Below are 17,970 nucleotides of genomic sequence, written 5' to 3' on the forward strand. Positions count from 1 at the left end.
CACAGTGTAATGCCCCCATTATGCCCCTTATGCAGTATGTATGATGCCCCCATTATGCCCCTTATGCAGTATGTATGATGCCCCCATTATGCCCCTTATGCAGTATGTATGATGCCCCCACAGTGTAATACCCCCATTATGCCCCTTATGCAGTATGTATCTTGCCCCCCACAGTGTAATGCCCCCATTATGCCCCTTATGCAGTATGTATGATGCCCCCACACAGTGTAATGCCCCCTTTATGCCCCTTATGTAGTATGTATGATGCCCCCACACAGTGTAATGCCCCCTTTATGCCCCTTATGTAGTATGTATGATGCCCCCACACAGTGTAATGCCCCCATTATGCCCCTTATGCAGTATGTATGATGCCCCCGCACAGTGTAAGCCCCCATTATCCCCTTATACAGTATGTATCATCCTCCCGCACAGTGTAATGCCCCTTATGCAGTATGTATGATGCCCCCACACAGTGTAATGCCCCCATTATGCCCCTTATGCAGTATTTATGATGCCCCCACACAGTGTAATGCCCCCATTATGCTCCTTTTGCAATATGTATGATGCCCCCCACACAGAGTAATGTTCCTACACTACCACCATCCCCCCACACACAGTACAATGTTCCCAAAGTATCGCCTGAGGTCCTGCAGTTGGAATAAGTCCTGAAGTTTTAAGTTGGAATACTCCCTCCAGACAATGGTTTTCCCTTTGCCTGCTCCCCTACATGTATACCCTCGAGCATGTATACATGCATGTAGGGGAGCAGGCCTTACTTGATATCGAGGCTTTGTACAGTAATATACCGCATATGGATGGTATCAGAGGAGTAAGACGTTTATTGAAATCGAGATCAATAGAGTGTAGCAGACATAATGACTTCATGGAGGATCTTCTAAAATTCACTCTTACTCATAACTTCTTTATTTTTGACAGAAAGTACTTCCACCAGCTCAGGGGTACTGTGATGGGGAGCCCCTGTACCCCCTCATCTGCTAACCTATTCCTGGGCTAGTGGGAGGAAACCACAATATTGTGGGATGATCATAAGTGGTGGCAGCCATATATTGGGGCATGGGATAGATATATTGACAACATTTTTATCATCTGTTCAAGGACAAGTGAACAATTTATTGAATTTGTCAGGGAACTCAATATCCATAGATACAGTTTAATTGTTACCAGTTGCCTTTCCTGGATGTACCAATCAAGAATGTATGGGATGGGAGCCGGCGCTGTGGAGTCGGTAAGCCAAACCTTCGACTCCTACTCCTAAATTTCCATGACACCGACTCCCTCATACATGGCTTATTTTAAGTGCTAAATTTACAGTAGGACACATTTTTCTCAGCTAAAAGTTTAGACCAGGGGTCTCAAACACGTGGCCCGTGGGCCGCATGCGGCCCCTGCAGCTGCTTCATGCGGCCCGCAGGCACATAGACCCCTTGATGATCGCGGCCCGGTCCAGGAGCCGCCGACATCAGCGGTGTAGTGCAATGTATTGCCGTGCAGAGACGGGCTCTCTGCACAGCAATATCAATGGCAGCCGCCGGCCTATCGGAGGCCAGCAGCTGATATCTGCGTCCCAGCGCAGCAGTTTATGAGCTGGACCTGAGGGTGCTGTGGGATCTACTCCCACAATAACTTTCAGAAAGGGTTGGTCAATTAGGGACTGTTTAGTGCATAGTTTCTATAAAAACCTGCACCCAAGGGGACATGGCTGGATGGAAGAATCTGTGGTTTCTTTAGATGTGTAGAAAGTTGTACATGTAATTGGATGAGACCATGAAAATCTTTCTCGAGTTCCTCTACAGGTGAAACCTTTTTCCAGAGGGATTATTCCAACTGTAAAACCTCAAGACTTGTATGTGTGGCCACATCACCTGCCTCCTAGATTATATATGCACGACCAAGAGGCTGTCTAGGACGATTGTGGGGGGGGCATTTGGGCGAAATTACGCCATGGTCGGGACACCCCATTAGTGAGACACATGAACAGTGCACATTGAGGTGAAACAAGCGACATCTCCTTTTGCATCATTGAGGTGGTTAAACCCAATGTGAGAGGGGGTGATCTCAATTGATGTATCCTCAAAAAGGAAAGCGAGTGGATTTCCAGACTGGATTCACTAGCCCCTACGGGACTCAATGAGCAGATTTCCTATGCCTGTTTTGTATGAATACAGCCCAATCTGGATTACATTTTTGGATTTTATACTCTACCCATTTCTACTCAGTTCCCTGTGAATGAGGTTCACATATTGTTTTACTTCATCAAGATATCTGAGCTTCTATATCAGAATTATTTCTTATCAGTTATATCCCACTTATACTATTTAGTAACTAACAAGTGTGGTGTTCCTTGTGTATCTCTAATTATGCAATAGTGGTTAAATTTGACAATTTAGGAATATACTGTGGGCCATCATCCCATATCTTATGAAGTGATAAAGTAGATCTACATGCCTATTGCATGATGGGAGGATGTGCAATACTTGTTTTTAGTCTCCCATGACGCTGATCTCAGAGAGAGGATTTTTCTGTTGGTGGAATGCAATCCAAAACCATTATACGCTCCGGCGTGGAACGCAGACATCTGGGCATTTGCATTTGTGGACAATGATCCTAGATGTGCTCTGTCGTGGAATGATAACTATGGGCACGCGCAGTCACAGGTACGAGTGGCGCGGAGGCAATCAGTTTATCTGGCGTTTCAGCGAAAAGCGCGTCACTTCTGGACATGCACACTAGGGGATGGACATTATCGAACTTCTTGCTCATGAGGAGTAGCGTAGGCGCAGTACAGTATAACCTGTGACAATTCACCTCTAGGAATGGGAATGGGTCTCCTAGTCTGGGGTTTTGGATGAAGTGGGATATTTAAACATGGACACCTGGCTATTAGGCACACTATGCTGAACATCATGAATTATCATCCCTGTATCAAGCCTCCTAATGAACCTGTTGGGGAAACGCTTTGAGGCGGATTATAGAAACATTCTCTGAGTTCCATACCCTTTCCTTTATACATATTGTAGGGGTTTTACTCACTTGGGCACAACGGGAGGAAAACAGGAGGCCTGTTCCTTTAAAAGTTCATGTGAGTTTATTGCTACATAAACCCAGAAGCCAAACAGAAAAGCAAATAGCCTTTAGATCAGGCAGACAAAGTAAATGTCTTTAGCAGGTCTCTGCTCAGCCAGGCTTGTGTGGCACACAAGCTGGGGTAGCGTCCAGTGTCCTGGCTTGGTCTGAAGACAAACATACACAGGAGGCTGTCTACCTCCAAACACACAGACCATGTGCCAAACAACAGCCTTCATTTTATAGGCTGTTAACCACACCCAGAGGTGAGGTATGTGGGTAGCAGGACCTGCCCATTCTCTCCCAGCCACCCGTAACCCGGCTCCCAGGTGCACCAAACAATCATCTTAGTGCTGTGTGCCTTAGAGAAACACTCCGGGTTACATCACAGAGACCAGCCATCTCTGTGACACATACCTCCCATCTACTACTCTACCATTAGCCACCTTACATATCTACCCCCTCTGCCTAATGCCGTGGGGCTTGGCACCTTCTACTGCCAGACAGGGGATTCTCGAGAGGGCATGGGCAGTACCATGTAGCTTCCATGCTCTATGTTCTACATGGAAGTAGAAGTCCTGTAGGGCTAAAAACCAGAGGTTGACCCCTCATCCATCCGATTGGGGCATAGTCGGATACTAATCTAAATTTTCGACCTAACAGATAGTACCGTAAAGTGTCCACTGCCGACTTTATGGCCAAGCATTCCTTCTCTATAACCGAATTATTTTTCTCGCAGCAGGACAGCTTTTTACTCAGGTAGAGGACAGGGTACTCCACCCCATGTATCTCCTGGGAAAGGACTGCTCTGAAGCATCTGTCTGGAGTATAAACTCTTTCTTGAAGTCCGGGGCAACCAGCACCGGTTGCCTACACAGAGCCAGTTTCATCTCTTGAAAGCCCGTCTCCTCCTCTGCAGTCCACTTGGCTATGGCTGATTTTGTCCCTTTAAGGAGGTCAGTCAGGGGTGCGGCCTTCATGGTGAAGTTTGGGATGAATTTCCTGTAGTATCCCACGATTCCCAGGAAGGCTCTGACTTGCTTTTTTCGACAGTGGTCTATGTCAATTTTGGATTGCTTCTACTTTAGTAATTTGGGGTTTTATCTTGCCTCTACGCACTACATATCCAAGGTGCTTGGCTTCTTCTTTCTCCATGCCACATTTCTTCTGGTTTATTGAAAACCCCACCTTCCTCAGAGCATCAAACACAGTCTGGAATTTTTCCAGATGACTCTCCCTGTCTGGACTGAAGATAATAATATCGTCCAGGTATGTTGCGCCATATTTCTTATGGGATGCAAGGATGCGATCCATGGCTCTCTGGAAGGTTGCAGGGGCCCTCTGCAGTCCCAACGGCATCCGGACATACTGGAAGCATCCGTCAAGCGTAGAAAACACAGTCTTCTCTTTTGCTACCTGTGCCTTAGGGATCTGCCAATATTGGTCTGGTAGCGCACCCATCCTTGGTGCCCCTGTGTTTCCCTTCTAATATTGTTCTTCTACCAGCTGGAGTTACATTATCGCCATCTGGATATTTTTTTAAAAAAAATCTAAATAAAAGACATTTGTTTTTACCATTGGAGTCTGTGGAGCTGGATCATCGTTTTTTCTATTACCTGTCTACTGAGTGCAAGCAGCAGCTCTGATTACGGAGACACCCAGCTGGTTCATGGAGGTGAGCTGTTTTTTTTTATTTTCCCTTTCCATCTGCCAATATCCCTTTGTCAGATCCAAGGTGGTTATGTGCCTTGCTGGCCCAAGCCTCTCGATCAGGTGATCGACGCGTGGCATGGGATATGCGTCAAATTTGGAGACCTCCGATAGTCGTTTCAGAATCTCCACTCACCATCAGGATTTGGGACCAAGACGATCGGGCTCTTCAATGACACCGAGCTTCAGCATACAAGCTACCTCTTTGTAGATCAACTCTCGTCGGGCCTCAGGTATCTGATAGGGCTTAAAGTTTACCCGCACATGAGGCTCCGTCAGAAACTCGTGTTCTAAGACACTTGTGCATCCTGGCAATTCCGAGAACAGATCCCTTTTCTTCTGCATCAACCCCCGACACTGCTGTTTCTGGGCCTTCGTTAGCTTTTCCGCAATTGCGACTCTTCCAACGTCACCTTCTGGCTTGCCCAGCAAGCAAGGAGCTTTCACAGCCTCTCTGTCTTGCCACGGCTTGATGAGGTTGACGTGATATATCTGGTACGCATTACGTCGTCCCGATTGATGAACCTTGTAGTTCACTTCACCCACTTTTTCCACCACCTCATACAGCCCTTACCACTTGGCCAAGAACTTACTTTCCACTGTAGGAATTAGCACGAGGACTCAGCCTCCCGGATTGAATTGCCTCACTCTGACTAACTGGTTGTAGACTCTGGCATGAGCTTCTTGTGCCTGCAGGAGATGTTCTTTTACAATGGGCATCACCTTCGCAATCCTCTCCTGCATCAGAGCAACGTGCTCAATGACGCTCATGTGGGGCGTGACCTCGGCTTCCCAGGTTTCCTTTGTGACATCCAGGAGACTCCGCGAATGTCGGCCATACAGGAGTTCAAATGGCGAGAACCCCGTAGAGGGGCTAGCCTGAGAACTCTACCTAGAAAAGAAAGAAACAAAATGAGATAAGAAGAATGATAATTATGGACTTCCTGTGGCCTTATATTAATATATCAAATTAATAATATATAGTGACAATTATTGATGTAATCATACTGTATGTGGTTTTTTTTTGTGGGTTTGGACAATTTATTATTGTGGTGCATTTTTGGGAAAAGAATAGTTTTCTTTCTAATTTTATATTGTGCACCTTGGAAATTATTATGTTTCACGTACTATACACAATTGCAGTGTATTAGTTATTATCTTAAGCTATTTATTCACTCCTTTAAAATATGAGACACACAATATATATCAAAATTATTGTGTGCCCCATTATACACATTTTCACACCATATATGCTTACTATGATATTTTATATTTTTTTCATGAATCTTTTCACATTAAATTTTCACATATTTCCAACACATTCCTTGCACTCTTACATCAATTTTACTATATAAAACATATACCCATTAGATATCTCTTAAATCAAGAAGTTTATACTTATCAAGTATCAGAAGCATTCCCTAATGGATGATTGGGGTTCAACTAATTATTATATAGAAAACGCAAAAGAATGTAATGAAGGCGAGTATCTATATGCCTAAATGTATTTACGATCTCCGTTACATTGACACGCCCCTTCCAAGCTCCGCTACTCCTATATGGAGATTCCCAACAGAGAGTGCGCATGCGCACGTGAACGGGCCCGTCGGACTTCCGGTCCTGCACAAGAGACACTTCATGCGTTCCACCGCATGCGTGTCAGCCGCAGTGACTCCGGAAGTCCTTTTTGTTTACGGGGCACCTACGTAACTAACGCATGCGCCATAATCACTCTGGTCTATCAGATTAATTACATACAGCTGGTGGGAGGAATACATAAACGGTACACTGTGCACACAAACTAACGCCCCCCATTGAAGAAGCCCAAGGCGAAACGGCGGCGTCAGGGTAGACCGCAATCTCATCTCCACAGGCTGGATACTGAAATATTTAAGTACTCTCCTTAGGACCTTGCTGCTGTTAACTGTGAATCCTGAATGAATCTGTCCCTATATGCACAGTTCCCTGTTTAGGGTATTAAATCAATTGTTGCTGGCTTTATTTCCCTATCTTTCAGTCATTACTTTGTCTGAAAGATATAATGTAAAACATAACAAAAATTCACTTATTTATATACTCACAAGTATATTTATATTTATACATCTTTCAATACAGAGAGGAAAATACCTTTTTGCACTTTGTCTCTGGATTTTTTTGAATAAAGGGGTTCAACTTTTTCAGCACCTTATTATTAGGGAAAGGGTGCAATAAAAACGGAATAGAATTTCTTGATACATCAGAGGAGGTAGCTTACTGTAATAATATAAGCCTCTAATGGAGATTTCATTTTGTGAATTTTGAAGGTACCTGTTTTTTACAAAAAAATTCTTTTAATTATTGAAATAAAAATGATTTAATTTTAACAAATAATTGTACTCATATCTTCCTTAAATCGGGCTCATGTAGCTTGAGTTTGTTTGTGGATAAGGTCAAATATTTGGTAGCGAGGTGGTTTGTTCCGGTGATACGAACCCGCTGTTCCCCGATAGTCATTGTCACCCCCAAGCGCGCGAGAATGTCAGTTTTTAGCTTGCCATACTCTTTGGCATCCTGCAAAGCTAAATCATAGTACACCTTTTGGGCGTACTATGCAAAGCTAAATAGGACGTACTATGCAAAGCTAAATAGGGCGTCCTGCAAAGCTAAATCTTAGTACGCCTACTAGACGTACTTCTGGGGCTCTCCTGTCAAGTATTGCGCCAGTACCTCTGTCCACTGCTCTTGCGAAAATTCCTCCCTCTCGGCGACCCTTTCAAACACCGTCAGGAAGGCCTCAACGTCAACCTCCGGGGTTATTTTCTGCAAAGCCCGTCATACCGCCTTCCGGACATGGGAGTTATCAGTCGGACCTGGGGTTGGAGCGCTCATCCTGCCCTGGATGGCGGTTGCCAGAAGCTGCTGGATCTGCTGTAACAACAGCCTGTTGGCAATGCTTGCTGGCTTGCGACAGACTTCACCCAGGGCATGCAGTCCATCCTGTAGCAGTCACACGTCTCTGCTGGGAACACTGCTCGCGCGTCTAACACCAATTGTAGAGGTTTTACTCACTTGGGTGCGACGGAAGGAAAACAGGAAGCATGTTCCTTTAAAAGTTCTTGTGGGTTTATTGCTTCATAAACCCAGAAGCCAAACAGAAAAGCAAATAGCTCAAGCAAACAAAGTAAATGTCTTTAGCAGGTCTCTGCTCAGCCAGGCTTGTGTGGCATGCAAGTTGGGGTAGCGTCCAGTGTCCTGGCTTGGTCTGAAGACAAACATACACAAGAGGTCTTCTCCCTCCAAACACACAGACCATGTGCCAAACAACAGCCTCCATTTTATAGGCTGTTAACCACACCCAGAGGTGAGGTACGTGGGTAGCTGGACCCGCCCATTCTCTCCTAGCTACCCGTAACCCGGCTCCCAGGTGCACCAAACGATCCTCTTAGTGCTTATGTGCCCTAGAGAAACACTCCAGGTTACATCACACAGACCAGCCATCTCTGTGACACATACCTCCCATCGACTACGCGACCATTAGCCACCTTACAATACCTTGATACATATCTGGTTTCATGATTACCCCACGGCTGATGAAAGGGAATCTGTCACCCGCTGGGACTTATCTGACCTCTAATATGGGCATACAGGTGATAGAAATGTGAATCTATACATACCTGAATGCCTCATATTAGAGGTCTGTTTGCTGAGAAATGGCTTTTTATTCAGTGAAGATTCTGATGCTTGCTGGCCGTGGGGAGTGGATTCCCTTTAATAAATACTCACTTAGCCCCATTCTTCATGCAGATACTAATAAATCCAGGACCTATGAGATTTTTACCATATGATAGTTGGATAGTTAGGGGTGTATCATCCATAGCAGCAGCCCACAGGGCCACTATGGTGCCCGTGAGAAAACACAGAATTTGAGCTTGGTTTAAGTTGGTATCCATGCCGCACATAAATGCATGTTTACTATGGCCATAAATCAGAAAAAAACTATAAGAAGAAAAATGATCATAAACCCTGCTGTAAATAAATAAAAACCAAAAGTGCTTTTAACCCCTTTACCCCCGAGGGTGGTTTGCACATTAATGAGCAGGCCAATTTTTATAATTCTGACCACCGTCACTTTATGAGGTAATTACTCTGGAACGCTTCAACGGATCCCCCTGATTCTGAGATTATTTTTTCGTGACATATTGTACTTCATGATTGTGGTAAAATTTCTTTGATATCACTTGCGTTTATTTGTGGAAAAATCGGAAATTTGGTGAAAATTTTGAAAATTTGTCAATGTAATTTTTATGCCCTTAAATCAAAGAGATGTCACGCAAAATAGTTAATAAATAACATTTCCCACATGTCTACTTTACATCAGCACAATTTTGGAACAAACATTTTTTTTTTAGTAGGGAGCTATAAGGGTTAAAAGTTGACCAGCGATTTCTCATTTTAACAACAAAATTTACAAAACCATTTTTTTTAGAGACCACATCACATTTGACGTGACTTTGAGGGGCCTTTATGACAGAAAATACCCAAAAGTGACACCATTCTAAAAACTGCACTCCTCAAGGTGCTCAAAACCACATTCAAGAAGTTTATTAACCCTTCAGGTGCTTCACAGGAATTTTTGGAATGTGGAAGAAAAAAATTAACATTTAACTTTTTTCACAAAAATGTTACTTTAGACCCAATTTTTTTTATTTTCGCAGGGGTAACTGGAAAAAATGGACCCCAAAATTTTTGTGCAATTTCCCCTGAGCACGCAGATACCCCATATCTGAGGAAAAAACACTGTTTGGGCGCACAGCAGGGTTTGGAAGGGAAGGAGCGCCATTTGACTCTTTGTAAAATTTGCTTGAATAATTAGCGGACACCATGTTGCGTTTGGGGAGCCCCTGATGTGCCTAAACAGTGGAAACCCCCCACAAGTGACACCATTTTGGAAACTAGACCCCTTAGGGAACTTATCTAGATGCGTGGTGTGCACCTTGAACCCCCAGGTGCTTCACAGAAGTTTATAACATTGAGCCGTAAAAATAAAATTTTCACATTTTTCCAACAAAAATGTTTTTCAGCCTCCAATTTTGCATTTTCATAGGGGTAACAGGAGAAATTGCACCATGCATTTTGTTGTGCAATTTCTCCTGAGTAAGCCGATACCCCATATGTGGGGGAAAACCGCTGTTTGGACGCACGGCAGGGTTCAGAAGGGAAGGAGCACCATTTGACTTTTTGAATGTAAAATTTGCTTGAATAATTAGCGCTTGTGCCTCTGATGTGCCTAAACAGTGGAAACCCCCCACAAGTGACACCATTTTGGAAACTAGACCCCTTAGGGTACTTATCTAGATGTGTGGTGAGCATCCTGAACCCCCAGGTGCTTCACAGAAGTTTATAACATTGAACCGTAACAATGAAATTTTCACATTTTTTCAACAAAAATGTTTTTCAGCCCCCAATTTTGCATTTTCACAAGGGTAACAGGTTGCGTTTGGGGAGTCCCTGATGTGCCTAAATAGTGGAAACCACCCCACCCTCCCCCCAGTGACTCCATTTTGGAAGCTACACCCCTCCAGGATTTTATCAAGGGGTATAGTGAACATTTTGAACCCAGAGGTACGACACAGAATTTGATAACATTAGGTCATCATATTGAATAAGTTGTCATTAGTCTTGAGTGCAAGTGCTCGCTATTTGAGTTTGCATCAGGTACTAGGGTATGCACCAAGTATCGCGGGTGCTCAAGTGACATGCTTGAGTCCCTGCCCCGCATGTTTTTTTATTAGACACCCAAAAAAAAAAAACATGCTGGGATCGCTCGTGCATGGCAGGCAATCCCCATAAGGTTTTTTTGGCTGTATAACAGCTGCAAAACATTTGAGGAGGAGACTCGAGCATGTCACTCGAGCACCTGCCATACTCTGTGCATACCCAAGCACCCGATGCAAACTCAAGTAGCGAGTACTTGCACTCACTAGTCGCCATATCGTCGTCATTTTCTTTTTCTTTACTTCTGAAAAAATCCCAACCCCAACCCAAACTTTAGCCCAAACCTAACCCTAACCCTAACCTTAGCCTAACCCTAGCCTAACCCTAATCCCAATCCCTAGCACAACCCTAACCATAGCACAACCCTAACCCTAAAGTTTATTTTTTACGCCGTTCCTCGTGTGGTATAAGTGATTAGAAGACGTTATTCTTCGGGTCGGTGCAATTACAGCGATACCAGAATCTTATCGGGTTTTTATGATTGACAGCTGTCACACGCTAAAAGACACATTTTTTTGCAAAGACTAGTTTTTGCATCGCCATATTTTGAGAGCTATAATTTTTCCAGATTTCGGCCGACAGTCATGTGATGGTTTGTTTTTTTACGGGACAAGTTGATGTTTTTATCGGTATCATTTTCGGGCAAATGACATTTTTTGATCGCTTTCTATTCCGATTTTTGGGAGTCAGGATAAACAAAAGCCAACAATTCAGGAATTGTTTTTTTTGTTTTTTTATATGCCTTTCTGCGTGTGGTAAAATTGATAAGGCAGCTTTATTCTTTGGGTCAGTACGTTTACAGTGGTACCGCATTTTTTTTTTATATATATATATATATATATATATATATATTGGCGCTTTTACACAATAAAAACTATTTTATAGAAAAAATAATTGTTTTTGCATCGCTTTATTCTGAGAACTATAACTTTTTTATTTCTCTGTTGTTGGAGCTGTATTGCGGCTTGTTTTTTGCGGGACAAGATGACGTTTTCAGCTGTACCATTTTTATTTACGTTCGTCTTTTTGATCGCATTTTATTCCATTTTTTGTTTGGCGGTGTGATGATAAAACATCATTTTATGTTTCGTTTTTTTTTTACCGTGTTCACTAAAGCGGTTAAGTAGTGGGACAGTTTTATAGGTCAAGTTGTTCCGGACGTGGTGATACCAAATATGTGTACTTTTATTGGTTTATTTTTTTTTTCATAAGATTATTTATTTATGGGTACAATATATAATATAATATTTTTACAATTTTTATTTTTTTTTTTCACTTTCTGACATTTTTATTACTTGTTCACATTGTCCCACTATGGCACTTTCACTTTTTGCAGCCTGATCGTCTGCATGGCATAGAGAGCAGCAGCTCCCTATGCCATGCAGCCTGTCAGCGCTGCACAGGGAGAAAGTTACTTTGGTCGTGCACTGCACATGACCAAAACAACTTCATGCCTCCTGGTGACCCGGATGTTGTCATGATGACGTCGGGTCACCATGGCAACATCCGGGACTGGATTTGGACGCCGGCAGAGAAAGTAAGTATCGCGCTTACCTCCTCTTGCCACCGGAATGCTGCAATCGATTTCAATCGCAGCATTTCGGGGGTTAATGTGTCGGGAGCGGTGCGGGACCGCTCCTTGCACATAACACCGGGTGTCAGCTGTGACAATCAGTTGACACACGGCGGCGATCTCGCCCGCACCGCTTGTGTGCGGACGAAATCGCCAGGCCGTATTAATGCGTATCAGGCCCATAAGGCCCAGGGCACAGATACGTACTAATATGCCCTGGGTCAGAAAGGGGTTAAATAAAATAGGGTTCTTAGCAACACTGTTTTTGATCAAAAATAGCATGAAAGCTATCCCACCATGGCAAGATGAACCCATTCGGGATAGTCCTACTCTGTATAATATTAACTCCTTTAAAGCCCATGACGTACTAATACGCGTCTGTGCCCTGGGACTTAAGAGCCTGACCCGTATTAGTACGTCATCGCGATCGCGCGCGCACACAGGCTGTGCGGGCGCGATCTCCGCTGGGTGTCAGCTGATTGTGACAGCTGACACCCGGTACTATGTGCAGGGAGCGGTCCCACACCGCTCCCGGCACATTAAACCCCGCAATGCTGCGATCGAAGTCGATCGCAGCATTGCTGTGGCTAAGGGGAGGTGATCGCAATACTCACCTCATCTTCCGGCCTCCAGCGCTGTCTGCCACGGCTTCCCGGGTGTTGCCATGACGACCCTATGTCGTCATGACAACATCCGGGTCACCAGACAGCAGGAAGATTTTTTGGTCATGCGCAGTGCATGACCAAACAATCTTCTCACTGTGCAGCACTGACTGCCTGCATGGCACAGGGATGGTTCTCCATCCCTATGCTATGCAGGCGATCAGAATAAAAAAAGTGAAAGTCCCAGAGTGGGACAAAGTAAAAAAACTCTCAGAAAGTGAAAAAAAAAAAAAATTGTAAAAATATAAAAAATAATCCACCAAAAATAAAAATATAATGTACCAATCAATAAATATTATGAAAAAAAAACACCAAACAATAAAAGTACACATATTTGGTATCGCCGCGTCCGTAACGACCTGACCTATAAAACTGTCCCACTAGTTAACCCCTTCAGTGAACACGGTAAAAAAAAAAAAAACGAAGCAAAAAGCAATGCTTTATCATCATACCGCCAAACAAAAAATGGAATAACACGCGATCAAAAAGACGAATATAAATAAAAATGTTACAGCTGAAAACGTCATCTTGTCCCGCAAAAAACAAGCCGCCATATAGCTCCAAATCAAAAAGTTATAGCTCTCAGAATGAAGCGATGCAAAAAAATATTTTTTTCTATAAAATAGCTTTTGTTGTGTAAAAGCGCCAAAACATAGAAAAACGATATAAATGTGGTACCGCTGTAAACGTACTGACCCAAAGAATAAAGCTACCTTATCAATTTTACCACACGCGGAGTAGAATAAATTTTTTTAAAAAAAAAACAATAATTCCTAAATTGTTGGTTTTTGTTTATTCTGCCTCCCAAAAGCTGGAATAGAAAGCGATCAAAAAATGTCACGTGCCTGAAAATGGCACCAATAAAAACGTCAACTCATCCCGCAAAAAAGAAGCCGTCACATGACTCTGTCGGCCAAAATATGGAAAAATTATAGCTCTCAAAATATGGCGATGCAAAAACTAGATTTTACAAAATATGTGTCTTTTAGTGTGTGACAGCTGTCAATCATAAAAACCTGATATCATTCTGGTTTCTCTGTAGCCGCACCGACCCGAAGAATAAGGTCGTCTAATCATTTATACCGCACTAGGAATGGCGTAAAAAATAAACGCTGGGGTTGGGGTTAGGGTTGTGCTAATGTTAGGGTTGGGGTTAGGGTTGTTGTTATTTTCAAAAGTAAAAAAAAAAAAACGATGACGATCTGGCAACTAGTGTTGAACGCAAGTGCTCGCTACTTGAGTTTGCATCGGGTGCTCGGGTATGCATTGAGTATCGCGGGTGCTCGAGTCTCCGCCCCATATGCTTCGCTGCCAAAAAAACCTCGCGAGGATTGCCTGCCATTCACGAGCGATCCCCGCATGTTTTTTTGGGGGTGTCTAATAACCGTGAAACATGCGGGCGGGGTCTCGAGAATTTCGCTTGAGCATCCGTGATACATGGTGCATACCTGAATACCCAATGCAAACTCAAGTAGCGAGCACTTGCGCTCAAGACTAATGACAACTTATTCAATATGATGACCTAATGTCATCAAATTCTGTGTCGTACCTCTGTGTTCAAAATGTTCACTATACCCCTTGATAAAATCCTTGAGGGGTGTAGTTTCCAAAATGGGGTCACTTGTGCGGGTTTCAACTATTTAGGCACATCAGGGGCTCACCAAACGCGACATGGCGTCCGCTCTCGATTCCAGCCGATTTTGCGTTCAAAAAGTCACACAGTGCTCCTTCCCTTCTGAACTCTGCCGTGCTCCCAAACACTGTATTTTCCCCACATATGGGGTATTTGCGTACTCAGGAGAAATTGCACAAAAGTTTTTGGGGTCCATTTTCTCCTCTAACCCTTGTGAAAATAAAAAATTTGGGGCTAAAACATCATTTTTGTGGAAAAAGTTAGATTTTTTATTTTCACGGCTCCATGTTATAAACTTCTGTAAGGGACGTGGGGGTTCAAGATGCTCACCACACATCTAGATAAGTTCCCTAAGGGGTCTAGTTTCCAAAATGGTGTCACTTGTGGGGGGTTTCCACTGTTTAGGCACATCAGGGGCTCCCCAAATGCAACATGGCGTCCGCTAATTATTCAAGCAAATTTTACATTCAAAAAGTCAAATGGCGCTCCTTCCCTTCCGAACCCTGCCGTGCGCCAAAACAGTGGTTTTCCCCCACATATGGGGTATCTGCTTACTCAGGAGAAATTGCACAACAAAATGCATGGTGCAATTTCTCCTGTTACCCTTATGAAAATGCAAAAGTGGGGGCTGAAAAACATTTTTGTTGGAAAAATGTGAAAATTTTATTTTTACGGCTCAATGTTATAAACTTCTGTGAAGCACCTGGGGGTTTAAGGTGCTCACCACACATCTAGATAAGTTCCCTGAGGGATCTAGTTTCCAAAATGGTGTCACTTGTGGGGGGTTTCTACTGTTTAGGCACATCAGGGGCTCCACAAATGCAACATGGCGTCCGCTAATTATTCAAGCAAATTTTATATTCAAAAAGTCAAATGGCGCTCCTTCCCTTCCGAACCCTGCCATGCGCCCAAATAGTGGTTTTCCCGCACATATGGGGTATCTACTTACTCAGGAGAAATTGCACAACAAATTTTGGGGTCCATTTTTTCCTGTTAACCCTGCGAAAAAAAAAATTGGGTCTAAAATAACATTTTTGTGAAAAAAGTTAAATGTTAATTTTTTTCTTTCACATTCCAAAAATTCCTGTGAAGCACCTGAAGGGTTAATAAAGTTCTTGAATGTGGTTTTGAGCACCTTGAGGGGTGCAGTTTTTTAGAATGGTGTCACTTTTGTGTATTTTCTGTCATAAAGACCCCTCAAAGTGACTTTAAATATGATGTGGTCCCTAAAAAAATGGTTTTGTAAATTTTGTTGGAAAAATGAGAAATCGCTGGTCAACTTTTAACCCTTATAGCTCCCCAATAAAAAAAAATGTTGGTTCCACAATTGTGCTGATGTAAAGTAGACATGTGGGAAATGTTATTTATTAACTATTTTGTGTGACATATCTCTCTGATTTAAGGGCATGGAAATTCAAATTTTGAAAATTGCAAAATTTTCTAAATTTTCTCCAAATTTCCATTTTTTTCACAAATAAACGCAAGTGATATCGAAGAAATTTTACCACAATCATGAAGTACAATATGTCACGAAAAAACATTCTCTGAATCTGGGGGATCCGTTGAAGTGTTCCAGAGTAATTACCTCATAAAGTGACAGTGGTCAGAATTGTAAAAATTGGCCTGGTTATTTACGTGCAAACCACCTTGGGTTGTAAAGGGGTTAAAAACCTTACCGTGTATCAAAGCCTCAAACTTCTGTGTATGAATCAGACATGAGATCTAATGTGATAGAAGATTACAGTCCGGGGAAGACTGGAAACATTCATATAGACGGCCGTTGGAGATGTAGTCAGTGAGAAATCTGGCTAAATATGTTTCTAGAGCCGTAGTAGAAGATGAAGATGTCGTCCTCCTCATGAAGTTGTTATTTCTTATGATACGTGTAATGAATATCTCCTGCAGTATTGCTAATGCCGATTGCAGTGTTTGTAAATGAGACGAGAATTAGCTTTATGGAAGATGAGTTTATGAGAAACGTGTTCAGCTACAGACTCCGAGGAAGAAACTGCTTGGTGTCTGTGGCCTAAAATATATAGATTTTATTACTAGATGTAAAGCAGAAAACTAAATACTGTAAAATAATAAATCTCCTCCTATGTTTCCCTTATTATTCCCAGTAATTGTATTATTACACAGGATCTTTATGATGTTATATAGGCTCATCATCTTCTCATTCAGGTCTCTACAATATCAGATCCTCTCAGTGAAGATCTTCTATTTAAGAGAATTTTCCTTATGGACCCATCAAAGATGGATATGGATAGAGACAAGATGGCGGAGAGGATATTCCACCTCACCCTAGAGATCCTCTTCCGGCTTACTGGAGAGGTGAGAGATTCTGATGAGATCACATTACATCATTCTTATCTATGGGAATAACAGATGGACAGAACTGGAGAGGTGAGGACTCTGTAAATGTCTGTAGTGAGATTTATTTATATGTATTTCCATAACCAGGATTACATATTAGTGAAGAAGACCTCTAGTGAGCACTGTCAGGACCCTGTGTCTGAGGGATGGGGAAGAACCCTGAGCCCAATCACAGGGCCTCCATCTCACCTCTTCATACATGAGGACATCAATGACCAGAAGATCGTAGAACTCACCTACAAAATGATTGAGCTGCTGACTGGAGAGGTGACGCTGCTGGGAATGCTGGGACATTATACAGTATGAAGGGATCGGGGGGGTGACAGTATCATTGTATGTGTCAGGTTCCTATAAGATGTCAGGATGTCACTGTCTATTTCTCCATGGAGGAGTGGGAGTATTTAGAAGGACACAAAGATTTGTACCAAGACGTCATGATGGAGGTTCCCCAGCCCCTCACATCACCAGGTAATAGACAGGACTAAACACACACGGCCTATAATTATCTGTATGTAAAGAATGAATTCAGTCCCTGTATGTGTTTCCCCCAGATCTATCCAGTAAGAGAACAACACCAGAGAGATGTCCCTATCCTCTTCTTCCACTGGACTGTAAACCAGAAGATCCCAATGTTCCTCAGGATCATCAGGTAGATGGAGAGAAGGTGTCATGAGATCTCCCCTATAATGTATAAATGACTGTGAAGGTCTTGTGTGAGAACTGTGGAGATGGATTAGAGCTGATCATAGATGTGACTTCTCAATCTGTCTGTGACTTTTACAATATTTGTTTCAGGGTGAAGATCTGCCCCATATTAATACTACAGAGACATATGTGAGGGGTGATGAGCGGTGTAAAGAAGAGATTCCTACATATGACTACCGAGGTGAGTAGTAATAGCCACTAAGTGCTGAGAAGTGACAGATTCTTCTCTGTCACCGGCTGTGGCTGCTTTATCGGTGATGTAGTCCGGCTGTATCAGTCGTGTGATCACCATTTTACCGCTAGACCACAACATTCTCCTCCATCCGAAAATGTTCAAATTACTTTGTGGATTGACAGAAATATGAAACTGGGCTTCGAGAAACAGGTAGACACCATGAAATCTACTTTGGAAGCTTTTGGTCTTAAATTGGAGGAAAATACTAAAAGACTTGAAACGGTGGAGGGAAGGGTAGAGT

At 42.9% G+C, this 17,970-nt stretch overlaps 1 protein-coding gene across 1 annotated transcript in view; it reads left to right on the plus strand.

Moving 5' to 3' along the window:
- Positions 1 to 17,970, plus strand: part of LOC141204972 (uncharacterized) — a 230,552-nt gene that overhangs the window by 201,134 nt on the left and 11,448 nt on the right. Inside the window, exons 2-6 of the mRNA XM_073664013.1 lie at positions 16,598 to 16,747; positions 16,877 to 17,056; positions 17,134 to 17,257; positions 17,341 to 17,438; positions 17,585 to 17,675. Coding sequence (XP_073520114.1) covers positions 16,655 to 16,747; positions 16,877 to 17,056; positions 17,134 to 17,257; positions 17,341 to 17,438; positions 17,585 to 17,675 — 586 coding nt within the window. The 5' untranslated portion in view covers positions 16,598 to 16,654. The remainder of the gene's footprint in view (positions 1 to 16,597; positions 16,748 to 16,876; positions 17,057 to 17,133; positions 17,258 to 17,340; positions 17,439 to 17,584; positions 17,676 to 17,970) is intronic.

This window comes from Phyllobates terribilis, unplaced genomic scaffold (assembly GCF_046119375.1).
Source record: "Phyllobates terribilis strain yellow unplaced genomic scaffold, ASM4611937v1 Scaffold_136__1_contigs__length_4911898, whole genome shotgun sequence".
Classification (NCBI taxonomy): domain Eukaryota; kingdom Metazoa; phylum Chordata; class Amphibia; order Anura; family Dendrobatidae; genus Phyllobates; species Phyllobates terribilis.